Source organism: Oncorhynchus clarkii, chromosome 2, assembly GCF_045791955.1.
Source record: "Oncorhynchus clarkii lewisi isolate Uvic-CL-2024 chromosome 2, UVic_Ocla_1.0, whole genome shotgun sequence".
Taxonomy (NCBI): Eukaryota; Metazoa; Chordata; class Actinopteri; order Salmoniformes; family Salmonidae; genus Oncorhynchus; species Oncorhynchus clarkii.
The window spans coordinates 47078200-47097509 of NC_092148.1; the positions used below are offsets into that span (position 1 = coordinate 47078200).

General features: G+C 40.2%; 1 protein-coding gene across 3 annotated transcripts; it reads left to right on the forward strand.

The window, feature by feature from the left end:
- The first annotated feature begins 920 nt into the window (after nucleotides 1-920).
- Nucleotides 921-18115, forward strand: LOC139381283 (Bardet-Biedl syndrome 4). 3 transcript variants are annotated; one of them, XM_071124744.1, is made up of 16 exons: nucleotides 921-1016; nucleotides 1969-2020; nucleotides 3370-3449; nucleotides 4535-4598; nucleotides 4731-4842; nucleotides 5074-5146; nucleotides 5304-5357; nucleotides 8305-8432; nucleotides 13131-13185; nucleotides 13288-13356; nucleotides 13497-13649; nucleotides 14096-14267; nucleotides 14766-14835; nucleotides 15000-15135; nucleotides 17072-17261; nucleotides 17637-18115. In XM_071124744.1, exons 1-16 carry the CDS (start codon nucleotides 993-995, stop codon nucleotides 17783-17785), a joined length of 1581 nt encoding a protein of 526 aa, XP_070980845.1. In that variant the 5' UTR covers nucleotides 921-992; the 3' UTR covers nucleotides 17786-18115. The 3 variants fall into 3 exon arrangements, with proteins under 3 accessions (XP_070980845.1, XP_070980853.1, XP_070980849.1); XM_071124752.1 differs by having other exon boundaries at nucleotides 17072-17141; nucleotides 17637-17927; XM_071124748.1 differs by lacking the exon at nucleotides 3370-3449 and having other exon boundaries at nucleotides 938-1016; nucleotides 17637-17927.
- The last annotated feature ends 1195 nt before the right edge of the window (nucleotides 18116-19310 follow it).

Below are 19310 nucleotides of genomic sequence, written 5' to 3' on the forward strand. Positions count from 1 at the left end.
ACCAGTAAATGTAAAAGTTGACCGACTGAAGGGGAAGATTCCTGGTGTTTGTGATGCTCGTCGTTTGGTGCGACGCAGACAGGGTTGCGTGAATGGTGAAACAGAAGAGTCCTTGTCTGTTCTTTTGAGATTTGATGTTGAGTCTTTGCCCGCCAAAGTGATGTTAAGATATTAAAGTTATCCTGTATGAGATTTTGTGCTGAATACCTAACGTTGTTACAGGTGTCAAGGTTATGGGCATGTGGCAGCAGTGTGTAGGGGGGAGGTTTCTAGGTGTGAGAAGTGTGCAGAAGGGCATGAGACAAAGGAATGTGTAGCATTGGGAAAAGTAGTTTGTTAATTGTAGGGGTGCCCATGTGGCTGGGGATCAGAAATGTCCCGTGCAAGAGAGGTAGGTTGAGGTTTCCAGGTTAGTGCAGAAGTTGTCATATGCTGAGGTAGTGAAGAAAGTAGAGGAAGATGGGTCAAGGGTTAGGGTTAGGGTTAGTAGATCTACTACTGTGAGTAGTAGATCTGTACCAGTACAGAGGGATTGGCCAACAAGTGATATATGTTTCAGTAAAATTGGATTTTTAGCATTTATAGAAATAGTTATCAACTGTACTGTAGGGATGGAACATGAATCGCAAAAAATTGAGGTTTTTGGTGGCAGCTGCATAGAGGTATTTGGGTGTGCGAGACTTGACATCAGAAGAGTTACAGGGTTTGGTGGTGTCCCATCCTTTCACTGGTGGTGTCCTATCCTTTCAAGTTGTTGGCCTGAGGTAGGACTAAATAGATTAAAATAGTGGAGTAGGGTGTTGTTACATTTTATAATTTCAAAAATTGTGAGTGCAGTGTTAGATGGTAGGGTATTTGTTTGTTTATTTTTTCAACGAAAGTATAAGGGAGATGTACTCCAGTCTAGTAGCTGGCGGTAATGCAACATTTTAATGGACGCCAACTGCCGTTAAACCTCATCAAAGAAGAAGAATCCGACCATAGAAGTAAACATGGCAGACGACAATCCCGTAGCGGTAAGCCATTTAATTATAACGATTTAACAAATTGCCATTGCACATTTGCATTTAGTTGTGTTATATGCAGCATTTATTTAGCGAATAGAGCAGTATATCCATTATTTTAGCCTTAACTGATAGAAAGTTTGACTTGCCTTGCAAGATTTATAAAGGTGTGTGTTGTATCGAGAAGATGCGTCCTACTTCGAGATACGTCCCCCTGCTCCCCATGTAGCCTCCAAAAAGAATGATTTTCTGATAAATATTGTAGACTTAAATAACAAATGTACACTTATGTAATCTCAGCGTGTGCACCTCTTCTTTGTAGACTTAGTTCTCAATCACTCTGGCTAAATAAAGGTTGCATAAATAAAATATGCAATGCATACTGATTTTATTTTAATCATCAGTTAGATTTGTTGAGGCTTGTACAGATTACTTTTAATTGATTGCATCTATTATGCCGTGAAGCTCTATTTTGCTTTTCTGCTGCAACTAAACAACACTGCATGTCAGTCATGTCATGTGTCAATATTAATACTACTGTAATTGCACTCAGGGTGAATTAACCCATATTGCACTTATATTGCACCCATAGTGTCATTCTGAAAGATGTATAAAGTAGCCTTGTGTCAGGAATACTGTAGTAAAAATATTGATTTACTCTGAGTCAAACAGTTGGCCTATGACTTTGTTTTGGATGTAATTTGGTTACTTTGACTGAAAGTCAGGACTGAGATGAGTTACAAGTGGCATGGGCCACAATATACTTCATTATTTTGTATTATCTACAGGTTAAAGGGACAGTTCACTCAAACTATATTTTAATATGTTGTTCATTAGTCCACTCTTCATACTATCCCCCCAAAATGTGCATATCAAGTTATCAAGATAGAGAACTTTCAGTATAGAGCAAAAAATGTGATGATGATGTGTTTTGTAACGCATGGTTTGTGCGTGTCTTTCCCAGGATGTTCAACTGCCTCCAGCTTCTGAAATCAGGAAGCCTCGTCCTAAAAAAGGTTTGTTGTTCAAACCCATATTGAAGCCTCCTAGATTGACATTACTGACAAATATGCTAACTATTTTACACTGAGAGAGAAATGTACAACATTGGGCTTGAAAGTTTAACTATCTTACCAAGCATTCCAATTTCCCAGAGACATGTTCTTTGATGTAAACTGTTCTACAGTAGCCATTATCCCTTTATTTTCTGAAGTATGTAGTCCTACAGCTCTGATGTGAGCTGTAGCTGCCACTATTCAATTACACAGATTTTATTCAGGCTTTCCAATTTGCATTGCACTGAATATAAACATTACAGGTGACTACTTCATGGGTATATTTAATCCACACTAAAGGTTTAGTAAAGATATATATTGTTTGCATGCATTAGAAACACCTGTTTTTGACGAGGTCTCTTTTTGTCCACTGGGTGTCATTATTGAGCAGGTTCATTTCCCTTTGAAGAGGATTAGACCAAAATAGATCAGCTTTAGCTAAACCAGATTTGGTAGCTGCCTGGAAGGCAAGGCTGTGTTGGTCAATTCACTTTGCTTCCTTAGTGCCTTTGATGTCCTGGAAATAACTTTTTAAACATACGTTGTTTCCAATCAGATGGGTGGATCAACCTTTGATTTAGAGTTATGGTTGCTTAAAGGTCCAATGCAACCGTTTTTATCTCAATATAAAATGATTTCTAGGTAACAATTATGTATCTTACTGTGGTTTTCAATTAAAATGGTCAAAAATGAATTCAAATAGCTTCTTAGCAAAGAGCAATTTCTCAAACAAGAATTTAGCTGAATGTTTGGGAGGAAATACAACATTCTCAATGGAATAACATTTTATACAATGAAGACAAACTGACATTAATGATCTTGGCAAGATGTGAGTCAGGAGGGAAAAACTGAAAACTAGCTGTTATTGGCAGCTAATTTACCGCCCGGCGATATCACCAGGCAGGCCAAAACTTCATCCCACGAAAACAGGCTGAAATTTCAGGCAGTCTTTTCAAACAGCTCTTACACTAAAAGGGCATTATCATTTTCACGATTTCAGTTTTTATTCCATCTTCATAGTGTGAAAATATATATAAAACACAAGAAAATCTTATTTTTGACTGCATTGGATCGTTAAGACAGTTGTTCATAGCTCCTGAGATATTTCTAAGTTATATTCTTCAAGAATCAATTGGTATATCATTAATTTAGTAATTATTGAATGGCAGTAACTATTGCAGATTGCACCTCTAAGCTATTTATAAGTCATATTCTTTCAAATCAAGCAGCATATTTAATTAATTCAAATGACTGGAAATATGACATACTTTAGATAGGTCTGGGTTTTATCTGCCTTTATTTCTATTCAGCGCCTGAGCTCCCTATTTTGGAGAGAAGAAACTGGCTCATCCACCTTCACTACATCCGTAAAGACTATGAGACCTGTAAGGTAGGAGGACATCTGTTTGTTAGGTCTCTATCTCTGAGAGAAAAAGTGTCATGTTAACAGTGTTTGGGAGCAGGGAACTACATGTATTTAACCAGTAATTTAACTACATTTTGTAGTAGCTTGGTGGTAGTTGAACTAAATTCAGATATGGGTAGTGTTTTTAGTAGTTCATGACTTTTACTGTAGCGAACTACTCGCTAGTTATTTTGCAAAAATAAAATATGGATGACGTAGGAAAGAATTTCCTTTTTGTTTTTGACATCGGACTTTCCTAATTCTCACTTGAAACTGTTTTTGTGTTTAATAGGCTAAATTAAACACTCTGTTAACATCTGTCTCCAGAGTGATCTGTTCTTGCAATTTGTATTCTATGACATTCAGATTTAGTTATAATTTACTATGTAGTTTGGATGTAGTTTTTCGAAGTGTCTTTCAATGTTTCTTTAATTAATTAAGTAACTTTTTTTTTCTTAAAGGCCCAGTGCAGTCAAAAACGTGATTTTTCTGTGTGTTATATATATATATATTTCCACACTGAGGTTAGAATAATACTGTGAAATTGTAACAAAAAGTATGATAATGCCATTTTAGTGTAAGAGCTGTTTGAAAATACCAACTTTTGGCCTTCCTGGTGACATCACCAAGTGGTAATAGACCAATAAGAAAGAGTTCTAAACTCTCTGCCGTTAATGGCTATTCAGTAATACTTTAATTACGTAATTTAATAGGATCTCTATGATTAGACCACTCGCAGACAGTCCTAAGCAAAATTCTTGCTTGAGAATGCTCTTTGCTAAGAAGCTATTTTCGTTTATTTTTGACCATTTTAATTGAAAACAATCACAAGGTACTTAATTGTTACATATAAATTATTCGATATTGAGATACAAATGGCTGCATTGGACCTTTAAGGTTAGCTATAGTGTAACTTAACTTCTTTCAGTGTGAAGTAATTGGTACCTTGGTAAACTATATTTTCACAGTAGCTTCCCCAACACTGCATATAAAGTGTCATTGTAAAACAATGGACAGGAACATGCATTCGTTGAAAGTGTATAATTTCATGCTGTCTCTTTTTCATTCAGTCAATCATCAAAGAGCAGCTACAAGAAACCGGGGGGATGTGTGAATATGCCGTCTATGTACAAGGTATGGCGATTGTCTAGCAGAACAGAACCAGTTCAATCGTTACGAGTATATTACAATAGGTCAGGTGTAACTCTGACCAAATGTTAGATTCTCACAGCATGATGGGATGCCTGTCTGTCTCTCTCTGTTCAGCTTTAATCCTTCGCCTGGAAGGAAAAATCCAGCAGTCACTGGACCTGTTCCAGAGCTGTGTAATACTCAACCCTGGCAGCTCGGATAACCTCAAACAAGTGGCCAGATCCCTGTGAGGAGCACACTTTTCGAAAAATCGGGGCCTTTTTATAATTCAAGCTTCAAGGCTGTTTGCTAAGATATTTGCTACCTTTGCGTGTGTTGTGCCCATGCAAGTTATTTCTGAGTACAATTTTTTAACTCTTATTAATCCATGGAAAATTGCTTACTTTCCTAAGTCTGAATCCCAGGTATGTACATATGATTTGGCAATTTAGACATTTTGTTCATTTTGGTTTTCTAGATTTCTCCTTGGTAAGCATAAGGCTGCCATAGAGGTTTACAATGAGGCTTCACAGCTCAATGAGAAAGACTGGGTAAGTCACTTTGGCTTATAAATATACTACTTTGTGAAGAACAGTTTAAAATAATTAAAGTATGAAAAGTTTTATGTATTTATGATCCCTAGATAAGAAATATAGTTTACAGGCTATCACATTTTCAATGCCCGTTTTTCAACCTCTCTACTTGAAGGAGATCAGCCACAACTTAGGTGTGTGCTACATCTATACCAAAGACTTCAACCATGTAAGTTATATATTTTAGTCCCTCTTGAAAATACACTGAACAGAAATATAAACGCAACATGTAAAGTGTTGGTCCCATGTTTAAGGTGCTGAAATAAAAGATCCCAGAAATGTTCCTCAGGCACAAAAATCGTATTTCTCTGAAACGTTTTGCACAAATTTGTGTACAAACCGGTTAGTGAGCATTTCTCCTTTGCCAAGATAATCTATCCACCTGACAGGTGTGGCATATCAAGAAGCTGATAAAACAGCATGATCATTACACAGGTGCACCTTGTGCTGGGGACAATAAAATGCCACTCTAAAATGTGCAGTTTTGTGTCACAACAAAATGCCACAGATGTCTCAAGTTTTGAGGGAGCGAGCAATTGGCATGCTGACTGCAGGAATGTCGACCAGAGCTGTTGCCAGAGAATTGAATGTTAATTTCTTTACCATAAGCTGCCTCCAACATCGTTTTAGAAAATTTGGCAATACGTCCAACCGGCTTCACAACCACAGACCATGTGTATGGCGTTGTGTGGGTGAGCGGTTTGCTGATGTCAACATTGTGAACAGAGTGCCATATGGTGGTCGTGGGGTTATTGTATGGGCAGGCATTAGCTATGGACAACAAACCCAATTGCATTTTAGCAATGGAAATTTGAATGCATAGAGATACCGTAACGAGATCCTGATGAGGCACGTTATTGTGCCATTCATCTGCCGCTTCAGCATGATTATGCATGGCCCCATGTCACAAGGATCTGTATACAATTCCTGGAAGCTGAAAAATGTCCCAGTTCTTCCATGGCCTGCATACTCACTAGCCATGTCACCGATTGAGGATGTTTGGGATAATCTGAATTAGAGGTCTGCCGATTTAATCGGAATGGCCGATTAATTTGGGCCGATTTCAAGTTTTCATAACAATCGGAAATCGGTATTTTTACCCACCTTTATTTAACTAGGCAAGTCAGTTAAGAACACATTCTTATTTTCAATGACGGCCTAGGAACAGCGGGTTTACTGCCTGTTCAGGGGCAGAACGACAGATTTTTACCTTGTCAGCTCCGGGATTCAATTGTGCAACAGTTAACTAGTCAAACGCTCTAACCACCTGCTTTACATTGCACTCCACGAGGAGCCTGCCTGTTACGCGAATGCAGTAAGAAGCAGTCGTAAGTTGCTAGCTAGCATTAAACTTATCTTATAAAAACAATCAATCAATCATAATCACTAGTTAACTACACATGGTGGATGATATTACTAGTTTATCTAGCGTGTCCCGTGCTGCATATAATCGATGCAACGCAGGGGGATGATTTAACAAAAGCGCATTTGCGAAAAAAGCACAATCGTTGCACGACTGTACCTAACCATATTCACCAATGCCTTTCTTAAAGTCAATACACAGAAGTATATATTTTTAAACCTGCATATTTAGCTAAAATAAATCCAGGTTAGCAGGCAATATTAATCAGGTGAAATTGTGTCACTTCTCTTGCGTTCATTGCACGCAGAGTCAGGGTATATACAACAGTTTGGGCCGCCTGGCTCGTTGCGAACTAATTTGCCTGAATTTTACGTAATTATGACATAACATTGAATGTTGTGCAATGTAACAGCAATATTTAGACTTATGGATGCCACCCATTATGATAAAATAACAGTTCCGTATTTCACTGAAATAATAAACGTTTTGTTTTCGAAATGATAGTTTCCGGATTCAACCATATTAATGACCAAAGGCTCGTATTTCTGTGTGTTATTATGTTATAATTAAGTCTATGATTTGATATTTGATAGAGCAGTCTGACTGAGCGGTGGTAGGCAGCAGCAGGCTCGTAAGCATTCATTCAAACAGCACTTTCATGTGTTTTGCCAGCAGCTCTTCACTGTGCTTCAAGCATTGAGCTGTTTATGACTTCAAGCCTATCAACTCCCGAGATTAGGCTGGTGTAACCAATGTGAAATGGCTAGCTAGTTAGCGATGTGCGCGCTAATAGCGTTTCAATCGTCACTCGCTCTGAGACTTGGAGTAGTTGTTCTCCTTGCTCTGCATGGGTAACGCTGCTTCGAGGGTGGCTGTTGTCGATGTGTTCCTGGTTCGAGCCCAGGTAGGGGCGAGGAGAGGGACGGAAGCTATACTGTTACACTGGCAATACTAAAGTGCCTATAAGAACATCCAATAGTCAAAGTATATGAAATACAAATGGTATAGAGAGAAATAGTCCTATAAATACTATAACTACAACTTGAAACCTCTTACCTTGGAATATTGAAGTCTCATGTTAAAAGGAACCACCAGCTTTCATATGTTCTCATGTTCTGAGCAAGGAACTTAAGCGTTAGCTTTTTTACATGGCACATATTGCACTTTTACTTTCTTCTCCAACACTTTGTTTTTGCATTATTACCAAATTGAACACGTTTCATTATTTATTTGAAGCTAAATTGATTTTTATTGATGTATTATACTAAGTTAAAATAAGTGTTCATTCAGTATTGTTGTAATTGTCATTATTACAAATAAATATAGAAAATTGTCCAATACCGATTAATGAATTGAAAAAGCCATTGAAGAAGAGTGGGACAAAATTCCACAGTCCACAATCAAAAGCCTGATCAACTCTATGAGAAGGAGATGTGTCGCGGTGCATGAGGAGAATGGTGGTCACATCAGATACTGACTGGTTTTCTGATGATCTACTCTACCTTTTTTTATGGTATCTGTGACCAACAGATACATATTTGAATTCCCAGTCATGTGAAATCTGTAGATTAGGGCCTAATGAAATGTATTTCAATGGATTGATTTCCTTATATGAACTGTAACTCAGTCAAATCTTTGAAATTGTTGCATGTTGCGTTTACATTTTTGTTCAGTGTAGTATTGTTAAAATGTTTCAAACAACAACATTATAAATTAATGAAAATAAAAGCTGGATGCTTGTGTGTACTGCCAGGCAGAAGAGCAGTTGAACATCGCCCTGGAGTTGAGCAAGCACGACCTGACCTACATGATGCTGGGAAAGATTCACCTGCTGGAAGGGGACACTGACAAAGCCATCGACGTGTACAGAAGTGCTGTTGAGTGAGTATTATATTGAACTTAGCAGATGGAAAGCGACTTGTGTGTAGATTTTCCTATGAATGGTGGCCCCAGTGGGATTTGAACCCACAAACCTTGGAGTTTAAAGCACCATGCTCTACCAACTGAGTCACACAGGACCACTAAAGTCTGTGAGAGTGAGTGTGTTGGCATTTCCATGACTGTGATTGAGAATGGTTATTGCTCATCTGTTCCCTTTTTTTATCTACCGTAAAACTGCAATTAAACGTAGTCTCAAATAGCTGCCTGTCCCTTTTAATAGCTGGGCACGGCACACATTTCAGCAAATAAACGCCTGTTTCAAATAAATGACGGTTCTAAATGAATTGTGTACAAGATTACCATAAATTGTTGTCAGTTTTTAACGTTTGATTTGTTACATTAAATAAATTAGTAATGATTAAAAAAATAGGGCAATCATCCATTTTTATCACCAGTAAGAAACTGCTAGCCATTGACTGCTAACAGATGAGAACCGCTAGCTAACTGGCAAACACAAAAGCAAGTGGCTGAAAAAGTACCCAATTGTCACACTTGAGTAAAAGTAAAGATACCTTAATAGAAAATGACTCAAGTGAAAGTCACCCAGTAAAATACTACTTGATTAAAAGTCTAAAAGTATTTGGTTTGAAATATACAGTACTTAAGTATCAAAAGTAAATGGAATTGCTCAAATATACTCAAGTATTAAAAGTAAAATAAATTCAAATTCCTTCAAACCAGACGGCATCATTTTCTTGTTTATTTTACTTTACAGATAGCCAGGGGAACGCTCTGACACTCAGACATCATTTACAAATGAAGCATGTGTTTAGTGAGTCAGAGGCAGTAGGGATGATCGGGGATGTTCTCTTGATAAGTGTGAATTTGAAATTAAAATGAATTATGTGAGAAATGGTGGTGCAAACTTGGAGTCACACGGTGATATGGTTTGTGGTCCTTCCCACTATGACCCGGGAAACCACCCAGCGTTTAAAAAATTGTCATAATAAAAAATATATATACAGTCCATTCGTTAAGTATTCAGACCCCTTGACTTTTTCCACATCTTGATACGTTACAGCCTTATTTTAAAATGTATACCCCATAATGACAAGCAATAACTTTTTTTGTTTTTGTTAAAAAATAAACGGAAATATCACATTTTACGTAAGTATTTAGACCCTTTACTCTGTACTTTGTTGATGCACCTTTGACAGTGATTACAGTCTCAAGTCTTTTTGGGTATGACACTACAAGCTTGGCACACCTGTGTTTGGGGAGTTTCTCCCATTCTTCTTTGCAGATCCTCTCAAGCTCTGTCGGGTTGGATGGGGAGCGTCTCTGCACAGCTATTTTCAGTTCTCTCCAGAGATGTTTGATCAGGTCCGGGCTTTGGCTGGGCCACTCAAGGACATTCAGAGACTTGTCCCGAAACCACTCCTGCATTGTCTGGCTGTGTGCTGAGGATTGTTGTCCTGTTGGAAGGTGAACCTTCGCCCCAGTCTGAGGTCCTGAGCGCTCTGGAGCAGGTTTTCATCAAGGATCTCTCTGTACTTTGCTATGTTCATCTTTCCCTCGATCCTGACTGGTCTCCCAGTCCCTGCCACTGAATAACATCTCCACAGCATGATGCCACTACCACCATGCTTCACCGTAGGGATGGGGCCAGGTTTCTTCCAGACGTGAAGCTTGAGTTCAATCTTGGTTTCATCAGACTTCACCAATCAGGCCCGGTGGAGTGCTGCAGAGATGGTTGTCCGTCTGGAAGGTTCTCCCATCTCCACAGAGGAACTCTGGAGCTCTGTTAGAGCGCTCAGAACCTCAGAATGGGGCGACTATTCACCTTCCAATAGGACAACAATCCTCAGCACACAGCCAAGACAATGCAGGAGTGGCTTCGGGACAAGTCTCAATGTCCTTGGGTGACTCAGCCAAAGCCCGGAATTGAACCCGATCAACCATCTCTGGAGAGACCTGAAAATAGCTGTGTAGCAACGCTCCACATTCAACCTGACAGAGTTTGAGAGGATCTGCAGATATTAATGGGAGAACCTCCCCAAATACAGGTGTGCCAAGCTTGTAGTGTCATACCCAAGAAGACTCGAGGCTGCAATCGCTGCCAAAGGGGCTTCAACAAAGTACTGAGTAAAGGGTCTGCATACTTATGCAAATGTGATATTTTTATTTAATACATTTTAGAATATGGCTGTAACATAACAAAATGTGGAAAAGTCAAGGGGTCTGAATACTTTCCAAATGCACAGTATATGGCACAGCTGTCAATTTGTTGGTCCTTAAATGAAACTGGTATACTTTTTTACTTATCACAATTTTCTTTAACCAATGTTGGTATTCAATGCAGGGCCGACAGACAAGTTCCTTGCTTTTTCCCCCTTCCACCTCCCTTCCACTTGCCTCTTCCATTTGCAGTTAGTTGGCTATAATTTTGGGTAGAGCAGACATTTCCATATATTTTTGTTAGCTGCATGTGTGACATAACGCCACCAGTCCTATTTATTATATAATTTACAAAGATTATACCGTCCCCCGTCCCTCCCAATAAAAATATATAACCTTTTATTAACAATTAGTATATTTGAGTTTAACCATAATATTTTATTTATTATTTGTTATGTATTTTCTGGTGGATTAAACTGAAATTGCAACCAACTTTCTATGGCTCGTTTTAAAAATCGCGATATTTTGGAGATTATTTCATTTCCAAATAACCACAAGTGAGAGGTTGTAATCTAAATAATGGGAGAAAGGCCGTTCTTGAACATGGGGTGAGACATTCTTACTCATCTGCTAGAGAACCCGTTCTGATTTCAGTATAACTTTTGTATGACTGAAGCCTTTAGTGAGAGGTCTAATGCTTTAATATAAGATCTTATCTATTTTTGCAAACTTTCTATTAAAATGTATTGTAGTGAGATAATTTCTTTTTTTAAGGATATGAATTCCGAGTATTTGCACAGTTTATTAGGCTACAGATGAAATAAATTATGATGAACTTCACAGGGTGGTGAAAGTGCACGGTGATCTTGATGCTCCTTTCCAGTAAATATTGAGGGTCTTATTCTGGTGATATGATGATCGATGCTTGACTGCATAATAATCTCATCATGTAGACTAGTTTACCCACACTGTATCTGCGAGCTGTTGGCTAGAGCGCACGTGCCAAGGCACATTTGCTATTTTATTTCATTTTTAAAATTTAACCTTTTTTTAACTAGGCAAGTCAGTTGAGAACAAATTCTTCTTTTCAATGGCGGCCTAGGAATGGTGGGTTAACTGCCTTGTTCAGGGGTAAAACAACAGATTTTTACCTTGTCAACTCGGGGATTCGATCTTGCAACCTTTCGGTTACAAGTCCAACGCTCTAACAACTAGTTTTTGTGACAAAACTGTCGGTTGAGTTGAACATGCGATGGAAACACATAGAATTTTACATTTTTATTCGGTACAAAAACTACATTTTGTGAGCACTACGTCATCACTCACTCTTTTATCCACAGCAAGTCCGTTTGATGGAAACACACAACCAGTGGAAAAATGCCCATATTTTCTTTATATGGATTTTAGAATATTCGCATGAAAATCTGTTGCCAATTGGATGGAAACCTTGTTAATGTGTGTAAATGATAACACATTAGTTCAGGAAATTAAGAAATGTATTTAAATGCTGGAATTGAATTCTGGAATTAAACAATTAACTACGCAAATGAGCAAAAGCTGTGTGCATTAAGGAAATGGATGCCTTGCTCAAATATACTGACCAAAAATAGAAACGCAACATGTAAAGTGTTGGTCCCATGTTTCATCAGCTGAAATAAAAAGTCAAAGAAATGTTCCATATGCACAAAAAATGTATTTCTTTCATGTTGTGGACAAATTTGTTTACATCCCTGTTAGTGAGCATTTCTATTTTGCCAAGATAAGCCATACACCTGGCAGGTGTGGCATATCAAGAGATTTTGGCAGTACGTCCAACCGTCCTCTAAGCCAAGGACCTCCACATCGGCTTCTTCACCTGCGGGATAGTCTGAGGAGTGGGGCTGCTGCTGAGGGGTATTTTTTTCTGTAATAAAGCCCTTTTGTGTGGTAAAAATATTTTGATTGGCCTGGCGCCCCAGGCCCACCCTTGGCTGCACCCCTGCCCAGTCAAGTGAATTCCATAGACTAGGGCCTAATGAAATTATGTATATTTTTTACCCCAATTTCATGGTATTCAATTGGTAGTTACAGTCTTGTCCCATCGCTGCAAATCCTGTACAGACTCTGGAGAGGCGAAGGTCAAGAGTTCTGCGTCCCCCGAAACACAACCCAGTCAAGCCTCTCTGCCTGCTTAACCAAGAAGCCAGCCGCACCAATGTGTCAGAGGAAACACCATACACCTGGCAACCGTGTCAGCGTGCATTGCGCCCGGGCCCGCCACAGGAGTTGTAGGTGCACGATGGGACAAGAACATCCCTGCCGACCAAACCCTCTCCTAATCCGGGCGACGCAGGGCCAATTGTCCGCCACCCCATGGGTCTCCCGGTCACGGCCGGGTGCGACAGAGCCCGGACTCAAATCAAGATCTCTAGCGGTACAGCTTAGCACTGCGATGCAGTGCCTTAGACCACTGCGCCAATTTGGAGTTTCTACATCCTGGTTAAGTAAAGGTTGAGTAAATATAAAATCCTCTTATTTCAGGTTTTCTCCTGAAAACACGGATCTTCTCACCACTCTTGGCCTGCTATACATGCAAGTAAGTCGAGGCCTTTCAGTCCCTCCTAAGATCACACTCCAAACATGATATGACAACTCACGTTTGTGAGTTTGAAACTAAATCAGTCTATTTCCTCTCCAGCAAGGCAAATATCAGAAAGCCTTTGAACACCTTGGGAATGCCCTGACGTATGACCCCAGCAACTTTAAGGTAGGGGAGGCCCTCCCTAATACTCCCTATCCTATTGGATGCTGTATTTGCAACTGACTTAAATATCACTGCTGTGTGTGTGTGTGTGTGTGTGTGTGTGTGTGTGTGTGTGTGTGTGTGTGTTTTTTTACCCTCTTCAGGCCATCCTGGCAGCCGGCAGCATGATGCAGACGCATGGGGACTATGATGTTGCCATGAATAAGTACCGCGTGGCAGCTTATGCTGTACCTGAGAGCTCACCCCTCTGGAATAACATTGGCATGTGCTTCTTCGGAAACAAGAAATATGTGGCGGTAGGGAACTTCTAAGGGCGACAACCTCCAATTTGCCTGTTTCGCGCCATCTCGCCGACTCATTTCGAACTAGACTTCCCTCCGATCAATTGGCCAACCGATGCCACATTTTCAGTGTGATCCCAATATTTGATGTGCTGGAAAGCAGCCATAATTCAGAATTTGACCCAGAGGGTTTTGTGTGTGTGTGTGTGTTTTGAGGTACCGTTACACATAACCAATATTTGTCTCTGTCAGTCCCATCATTTTTTTTTTTTTAAGAATGCGAAAATACCTAACATCTACGAATACGTACCACATAGAAATGCATTTGTTAAACTACGACCACTACAAATCTAAACTACAAATCTAAACCATTCACTATGTGTTATTGCCATTGACATAACCAGCTACTGGGTATACAGGCTTTCTCTAGCCTTTTATCTTCTATCCCTCCACATCCTCAGGCCATCAGCTGTCTGAAGAGGGCCAACTACCTGTCTCCGTTTGACTGGAAAATCCTGTACAACCTGGGCCTGGTGCATCTCACCATGCAACAGTATGCCTCAGCCTTCCACTTCCTCAGTGCTGCCGTCAACCTGCAGCCAAAGATGGCAGAGCTCTATATGCTGCTGGCAGGTACAGGAGAACTAATTGCAAAAGTACCGTGGCACCAAGGGGCAAAGTAGCTTGTAAAATGTAGTAACCTACTTTGCCCCTTAGTGCCACCATACAGGGATGATTTTTTGTATGCTCCCCTGGACATTTTCAGTGATCCTATAGTTTCACAAATGTACCTCGTGTTTATCTTTATGGCTGCCATCTCCGCTTCAATGTCTTTCAACACATACCTTTTTGTTTGCCTGTTTCGCTCGTTTCTTGGCTTCTATATATAAATATTTTTTTTTTAAATCTTGCCTGTTAATCCCAGATTGTAGTTTTAACCTTGTTGATTTGGCATCAAGCAGGCACTGCCTGATGTGTTTCTATTCTTCTAATTTCCCCCAATTGCATTTGAGTGTCCATTCCAACTTATTGAATTTCTTGTGGACAAGTACTTTCTTGTGGTTTAAAGCAATGTCTAAATTCTAATGTGTGATCATGGCTTATTGGTCATTTGTTTTCATTTTCTTTCAGTTGCACTTACTAATATGGATGACGGGGAGAATGCCAAGCGATCATACGAGCAAGCAGTGTTGTTGGATGAGTAAGAATTTTACCTGAATTCATTTATTTGTATTTTTATGAAGGGCGGGATGGGTGGAGGGGGTATCATCCTCAATCCTACATTTTCAGGCCTTTTTAATATTACAATCTATTGTCTAATAGTTCTTAAACCCATGTATACTGTTCTGTGCCTATCTTTCACAGCTGTAACCCCTTGATCAATCTGAATTTCGCAGTCCTGTTGTACAATCAAGGAGACAAAAAAGGAGCCACAGATCAGTACCTGGAGATGGAGAGTAAAGTGATGGAAAGCAGCCATAATGCAGAATTCGACCCAGAGGTGTGTGTATGTGTGTGAACGTGCATGCATACCTGTCTGTGTTTTTGAGGTACCATTACTCACAGACTCTTTAAAAGGGGCAATCCGCAATTGCTAAATACATTTTTGGATTTATAAATGAGTGATATACTGTATACTCATTGATTCTTGAAGAATATAACGTATACATGCCTCATAAGCAGGGGTGAAAGTAGATATAGGATGTTTCTCAAAAATGCATACTACCCTGCTCTGAGCACGCAAATTGGAGCACGGGAGGGTTGGAGTATGAGTCTAAATCAAAGTACACGAAACCGAGCACGTTTGTACATATTTAAAGCATACATCGACGCAAGCTTCAATAGAAAGTTTGCACATAAATATGTAGAACCGTGCAGAAAATAGCGCCACATTTCTTGAAATCAATTTGCGGCCATTATTTTAGCTGAAGCGAGAGAAAATAAACGCAGACATCGGAATAAAATGTTGCCCATTCACATCTCATATGTTGCCTGACTACAATATGTTATTACGTTACAATACGTTAATAAATACATACTGTGTTAATTTTGGCATGTTTACCTGCCTACAATACCCACTGTAGCGAAGACCGCAATCTCATAGTAAATCAAAAGGGCTATCTGGTTAGCTACTACTGTTAGCTATCTAGATACACACAAATAACTGGCAGCTAGCTACCTACGAATAATTTGAATCTACCTGGCATAACATTAGTGTTAGGTAACGTTTGCCTGTTAAACTGTTTCGCTAGATTATGATTCGCATATAGATAGCTGATAGTTATGAAGTAAAATGTTTGCTTTGTGTATATCTTGTTTTGTCTATTGCCATTGTCCTGGCTGGAAGAAGGTTGAGTGAATGGGTATGCCCATAGTAAGTCAATAGGGATAACTGGCTAGCTACTGTTAGCTAGCTAGATAGCCACGAAGAATTGGCTGCCAACTAGTAGCTACCCACGAATAATTGACATCTACCTTCGTTTTAGGTCATTTTTGCCTGTTTAACTAGCTGGCTAGCTAGATTATTACGGTTCACATATAGCTAGCTGATAATAATGAAGTAAAACGTTTGCTTTGTGTATCTTGTTTCGCCTCTATTGTTACCATTGGTCCTGGCTGGATGAAAGTTCAGTGAATGGGGAGGTGCAGCGTGAGGTAATACAGTATTGGGAGTGCAAGTGCAGCTGAAATGTAATGTTTTATGCGTTCTCTACACTCTCTTCCTCACAAGAACGTCCTCTGAGAATGCACTCCGAGCATGAGTGTGGAGCACGGTAGTATGCTTATTGAGAAAAGACCCATAGTTTCTTCCCGGTACACCTAAGATTAAAGACCATGTCATTTAACTGTGAAAATGTTTGACCTTTTAATGTGGCATGATGTTTTCATCTGATTGTCAAACAAATCACTTCATAAAGTAGGCTACCTGCCCATGTTTGTCCACTTTTAAAATAACTCCAGCATCTACAACAGTGCAATGTGCACACGCCATTTGATGAATGAAAAAAGAGCCTATTAAAACACCAAAAAGGGTAATGACATTGATTGATGAGTCCACTGTGATAGGTTCATGTTTTACCGGTAAGGCATATCCCAATATTTCTTTACCTTCCAGTCTTACTTTCACCCCTGCTCATGAGCTTAGTTCAACTGTCGTACACCATTAAAACCCAAAACACAAGATTTTTGTAAATCTTGTAAACAAACACTGTATAGCTTTAAAAATATGAATATTGCTTTATCTTGGAATGTCAGTCCTTGCATAAATAGCGCTATACATTTACCAAAACTGAGGCGGGGTGCCATTTTGTTATTGTTTCAACTGTGTATGTTCTCCATGTTCTGATACTGAAGCAGGGCTCCTTGAACACTTCAAGCTGGCTCCCAGTCTAACACATATCCCTAATGTTGAGCGGTCTGTACCCTTTTTGTCCCAGCTCATTGAGATGGCCCAGAAGTTGGCATCTGCTCTCCAGGTGGGAGAGACCTCGGTGTGGACCAAGCCAGGTAAGGACTCCAAAGTCAGTCAGCGCTCCAAGACCACGTCCCTGCAGCCCCTGGGCACCAACCAGGCCCTTGGGCAGGCCATGTCTTCAGCTGCCAGCAAAAGCATCCAGCTAGCTGCAGGTGTGTGTGTCAGTGAAAGCGGAGGTCAAATTTAGAGATGGACGCCATGTTGCTGCCTCTGAGTGTTTTCGTTCACCCATTCATTTATAATGAGTCTTTGGATTCTAGTTGTAATTCCAGATCATCTTTCTCTAAATAGAGAGTTCTGCAGTAGGCTGGTCTGGATCAACCATATCCAGACACCAAACCTTACTTGATTTTTTGGCACCTTTGATCAAACACAGATTGCATATGATCCTACCTTTTTTTTAACGGTTGTCCACCACTGCACAAAGTGACATGAAGTAGAACGTTTTTAGTTTCCATGTAATACGATTCCACGGGAATGCGTGTCAGATGTTGTATCAGTAAAATATCCTTTATCTCATCCCTAAGGCTCTAAGGCTCCACCCAAGTCCACCTCCACGCCGCTAGTTGAAGAGCATGATGTGGAGAATGCCCCTTCCCCTCCCCTAGGGGACCCTGAGTCAGAGGATCCCAAAGCCAAAGAGAAGAAGAGCAAGTCTAAACCTGTGGCTGAGTAGGGTCCATGATCCACTGCTATGTGAAGCGAAGCAATGTATAGTTGAATAGCACATTACAGTTGAATAGTATGTACTGTATTGGGGTTGGATTGTTAATTGCAGGTTTAAAATGTTTTAAATAAAAGTAGGGGGAGACGTTACAGTGCATACAGAAAGTATTCAGACCCCTTGACTTTTTCCACATTTTGTTAGGTTACAGCCTTATTCTAAAATGTATTAAATCGTTTTTTCCCTCATCAATCTACACACGATACCCCATAATGACAAAGCAAAAACAGTTTTTATTTTATTTTAGCAAATCTATTACAAATAAAAAACTGCTACCACATTTACATAGATATTCAGACCCTTTACTCAGTACTTTGTTGAAGCACCTTTGGCAGCAATTACAACCTCGAGTCTTCTTGGGTATGACACTACAAGCTTGGCACACCTGTATTTGGGGAGTTTCTCCTAATCTTCTCTGCAGATCCTCTCAAGCTGTCAGGTTGAATGGGGAGCGTCGCTACACACCTATTTTCAGGTCTCTCCAGAGATTTTCAATCAAGTGTAAGTTTGAGCTCTGGCTGGGCCACTCAAGGACATTCAGAGACTTATCCCAAAGCCATTCCTGCGTTGTTTTGGCTATGTGCTTAGGGTCGTTGTCCTGTTGGAAGGTGAACAATTGCCCTCAGTCTGAGGTCCTGAACGCTCTGAAGTAGGTTTTCACCAAGGATCTCTCTGTACTTTGCTCCGTTCATCTTTCCCTCGATCCTGACTAATCTCCCAGTCCCTGCCGCTGAAAAACATCCCCACAGCATGATGCTGCCACCACCATGCTTCACCGTAGGGATGGTGCCACGTTTCCTCCAGATGTGATGCTTGGCATTCAGGCATTTCATCAGACCAGAGAATCTTGTTTCTCATGGCCTGAGAGTCTTTTGGTGCCTTTTGGTAAACTCCAAGCGGGCTGTCATGTGCCGTTTACTGAGGAGTGGTTTCCATCTGGCCCCTTTACCATAAAGGCCTGATTGGTGGAGTGATGCAGATGGCTGTCCTTCTGGAAGGTTCTCCCATCCCCACAGAGGAACTCTGGAGCTCTGTCAGAGTGACCATCTGGTTCTTGGTCACCTCCCTGACCAAGACCCATCTCGCACGATTGCTCAGTTTGGCCTGGCAGACAGATTTAAGAAGAGTCTTTGGTTCAAAACTTCTTCCATTTAAGAATGATGGAGGCCACTGTGTTCTTGGGGACATTCAATGCTGCAGAAATGTTTTGTGCCTCGACACAATCCTGTCTCTGAGCTCTACAGATAACTCCTTCGACATCATGGCTTGGTTTCTGCTCTGACATGCACTGTCGACAGTGGGACCTTATATAGACAGGTGTGTGCCTTTCCAAATCATGTCCAATCAATTGAATTGACCACAGGTGGACTCCAAGTTGTAGAGACGTCTCAAGAATGATCAATGGAAACAGGATGCACCTGAGCTCAGTTTCGAGTCTCAAGCAAAGGGTCTGAATACTTGTGTAAATAAGGTATTT

What these genes read in the sequence shown, in the direction of transcription:
- LOC139381283 (XM_071124744.1), top strand. Translation starts at nt 993, where the DNA reads ATGGCAGACGACAATCCCGTAGCG. An exon ending in CAGACGACAATCCCGTAGCG is followed by an intron (nt 1,017 to 1,968) that starts GTAAGCCATTTA and finishes TGTCTTTCCCAG; the next exon opens with GATGTTCAACTGCCTCCAGC. An exon ending in AAACAAGTGGCCAGATCCCT is followed by an intron (nt 4,843 to 5,073) that starts GTGAGGAGCACA and finishes TTGGTTTTCTAG; the next exon opens with ATTTCTCCTTGGTAAGCATA.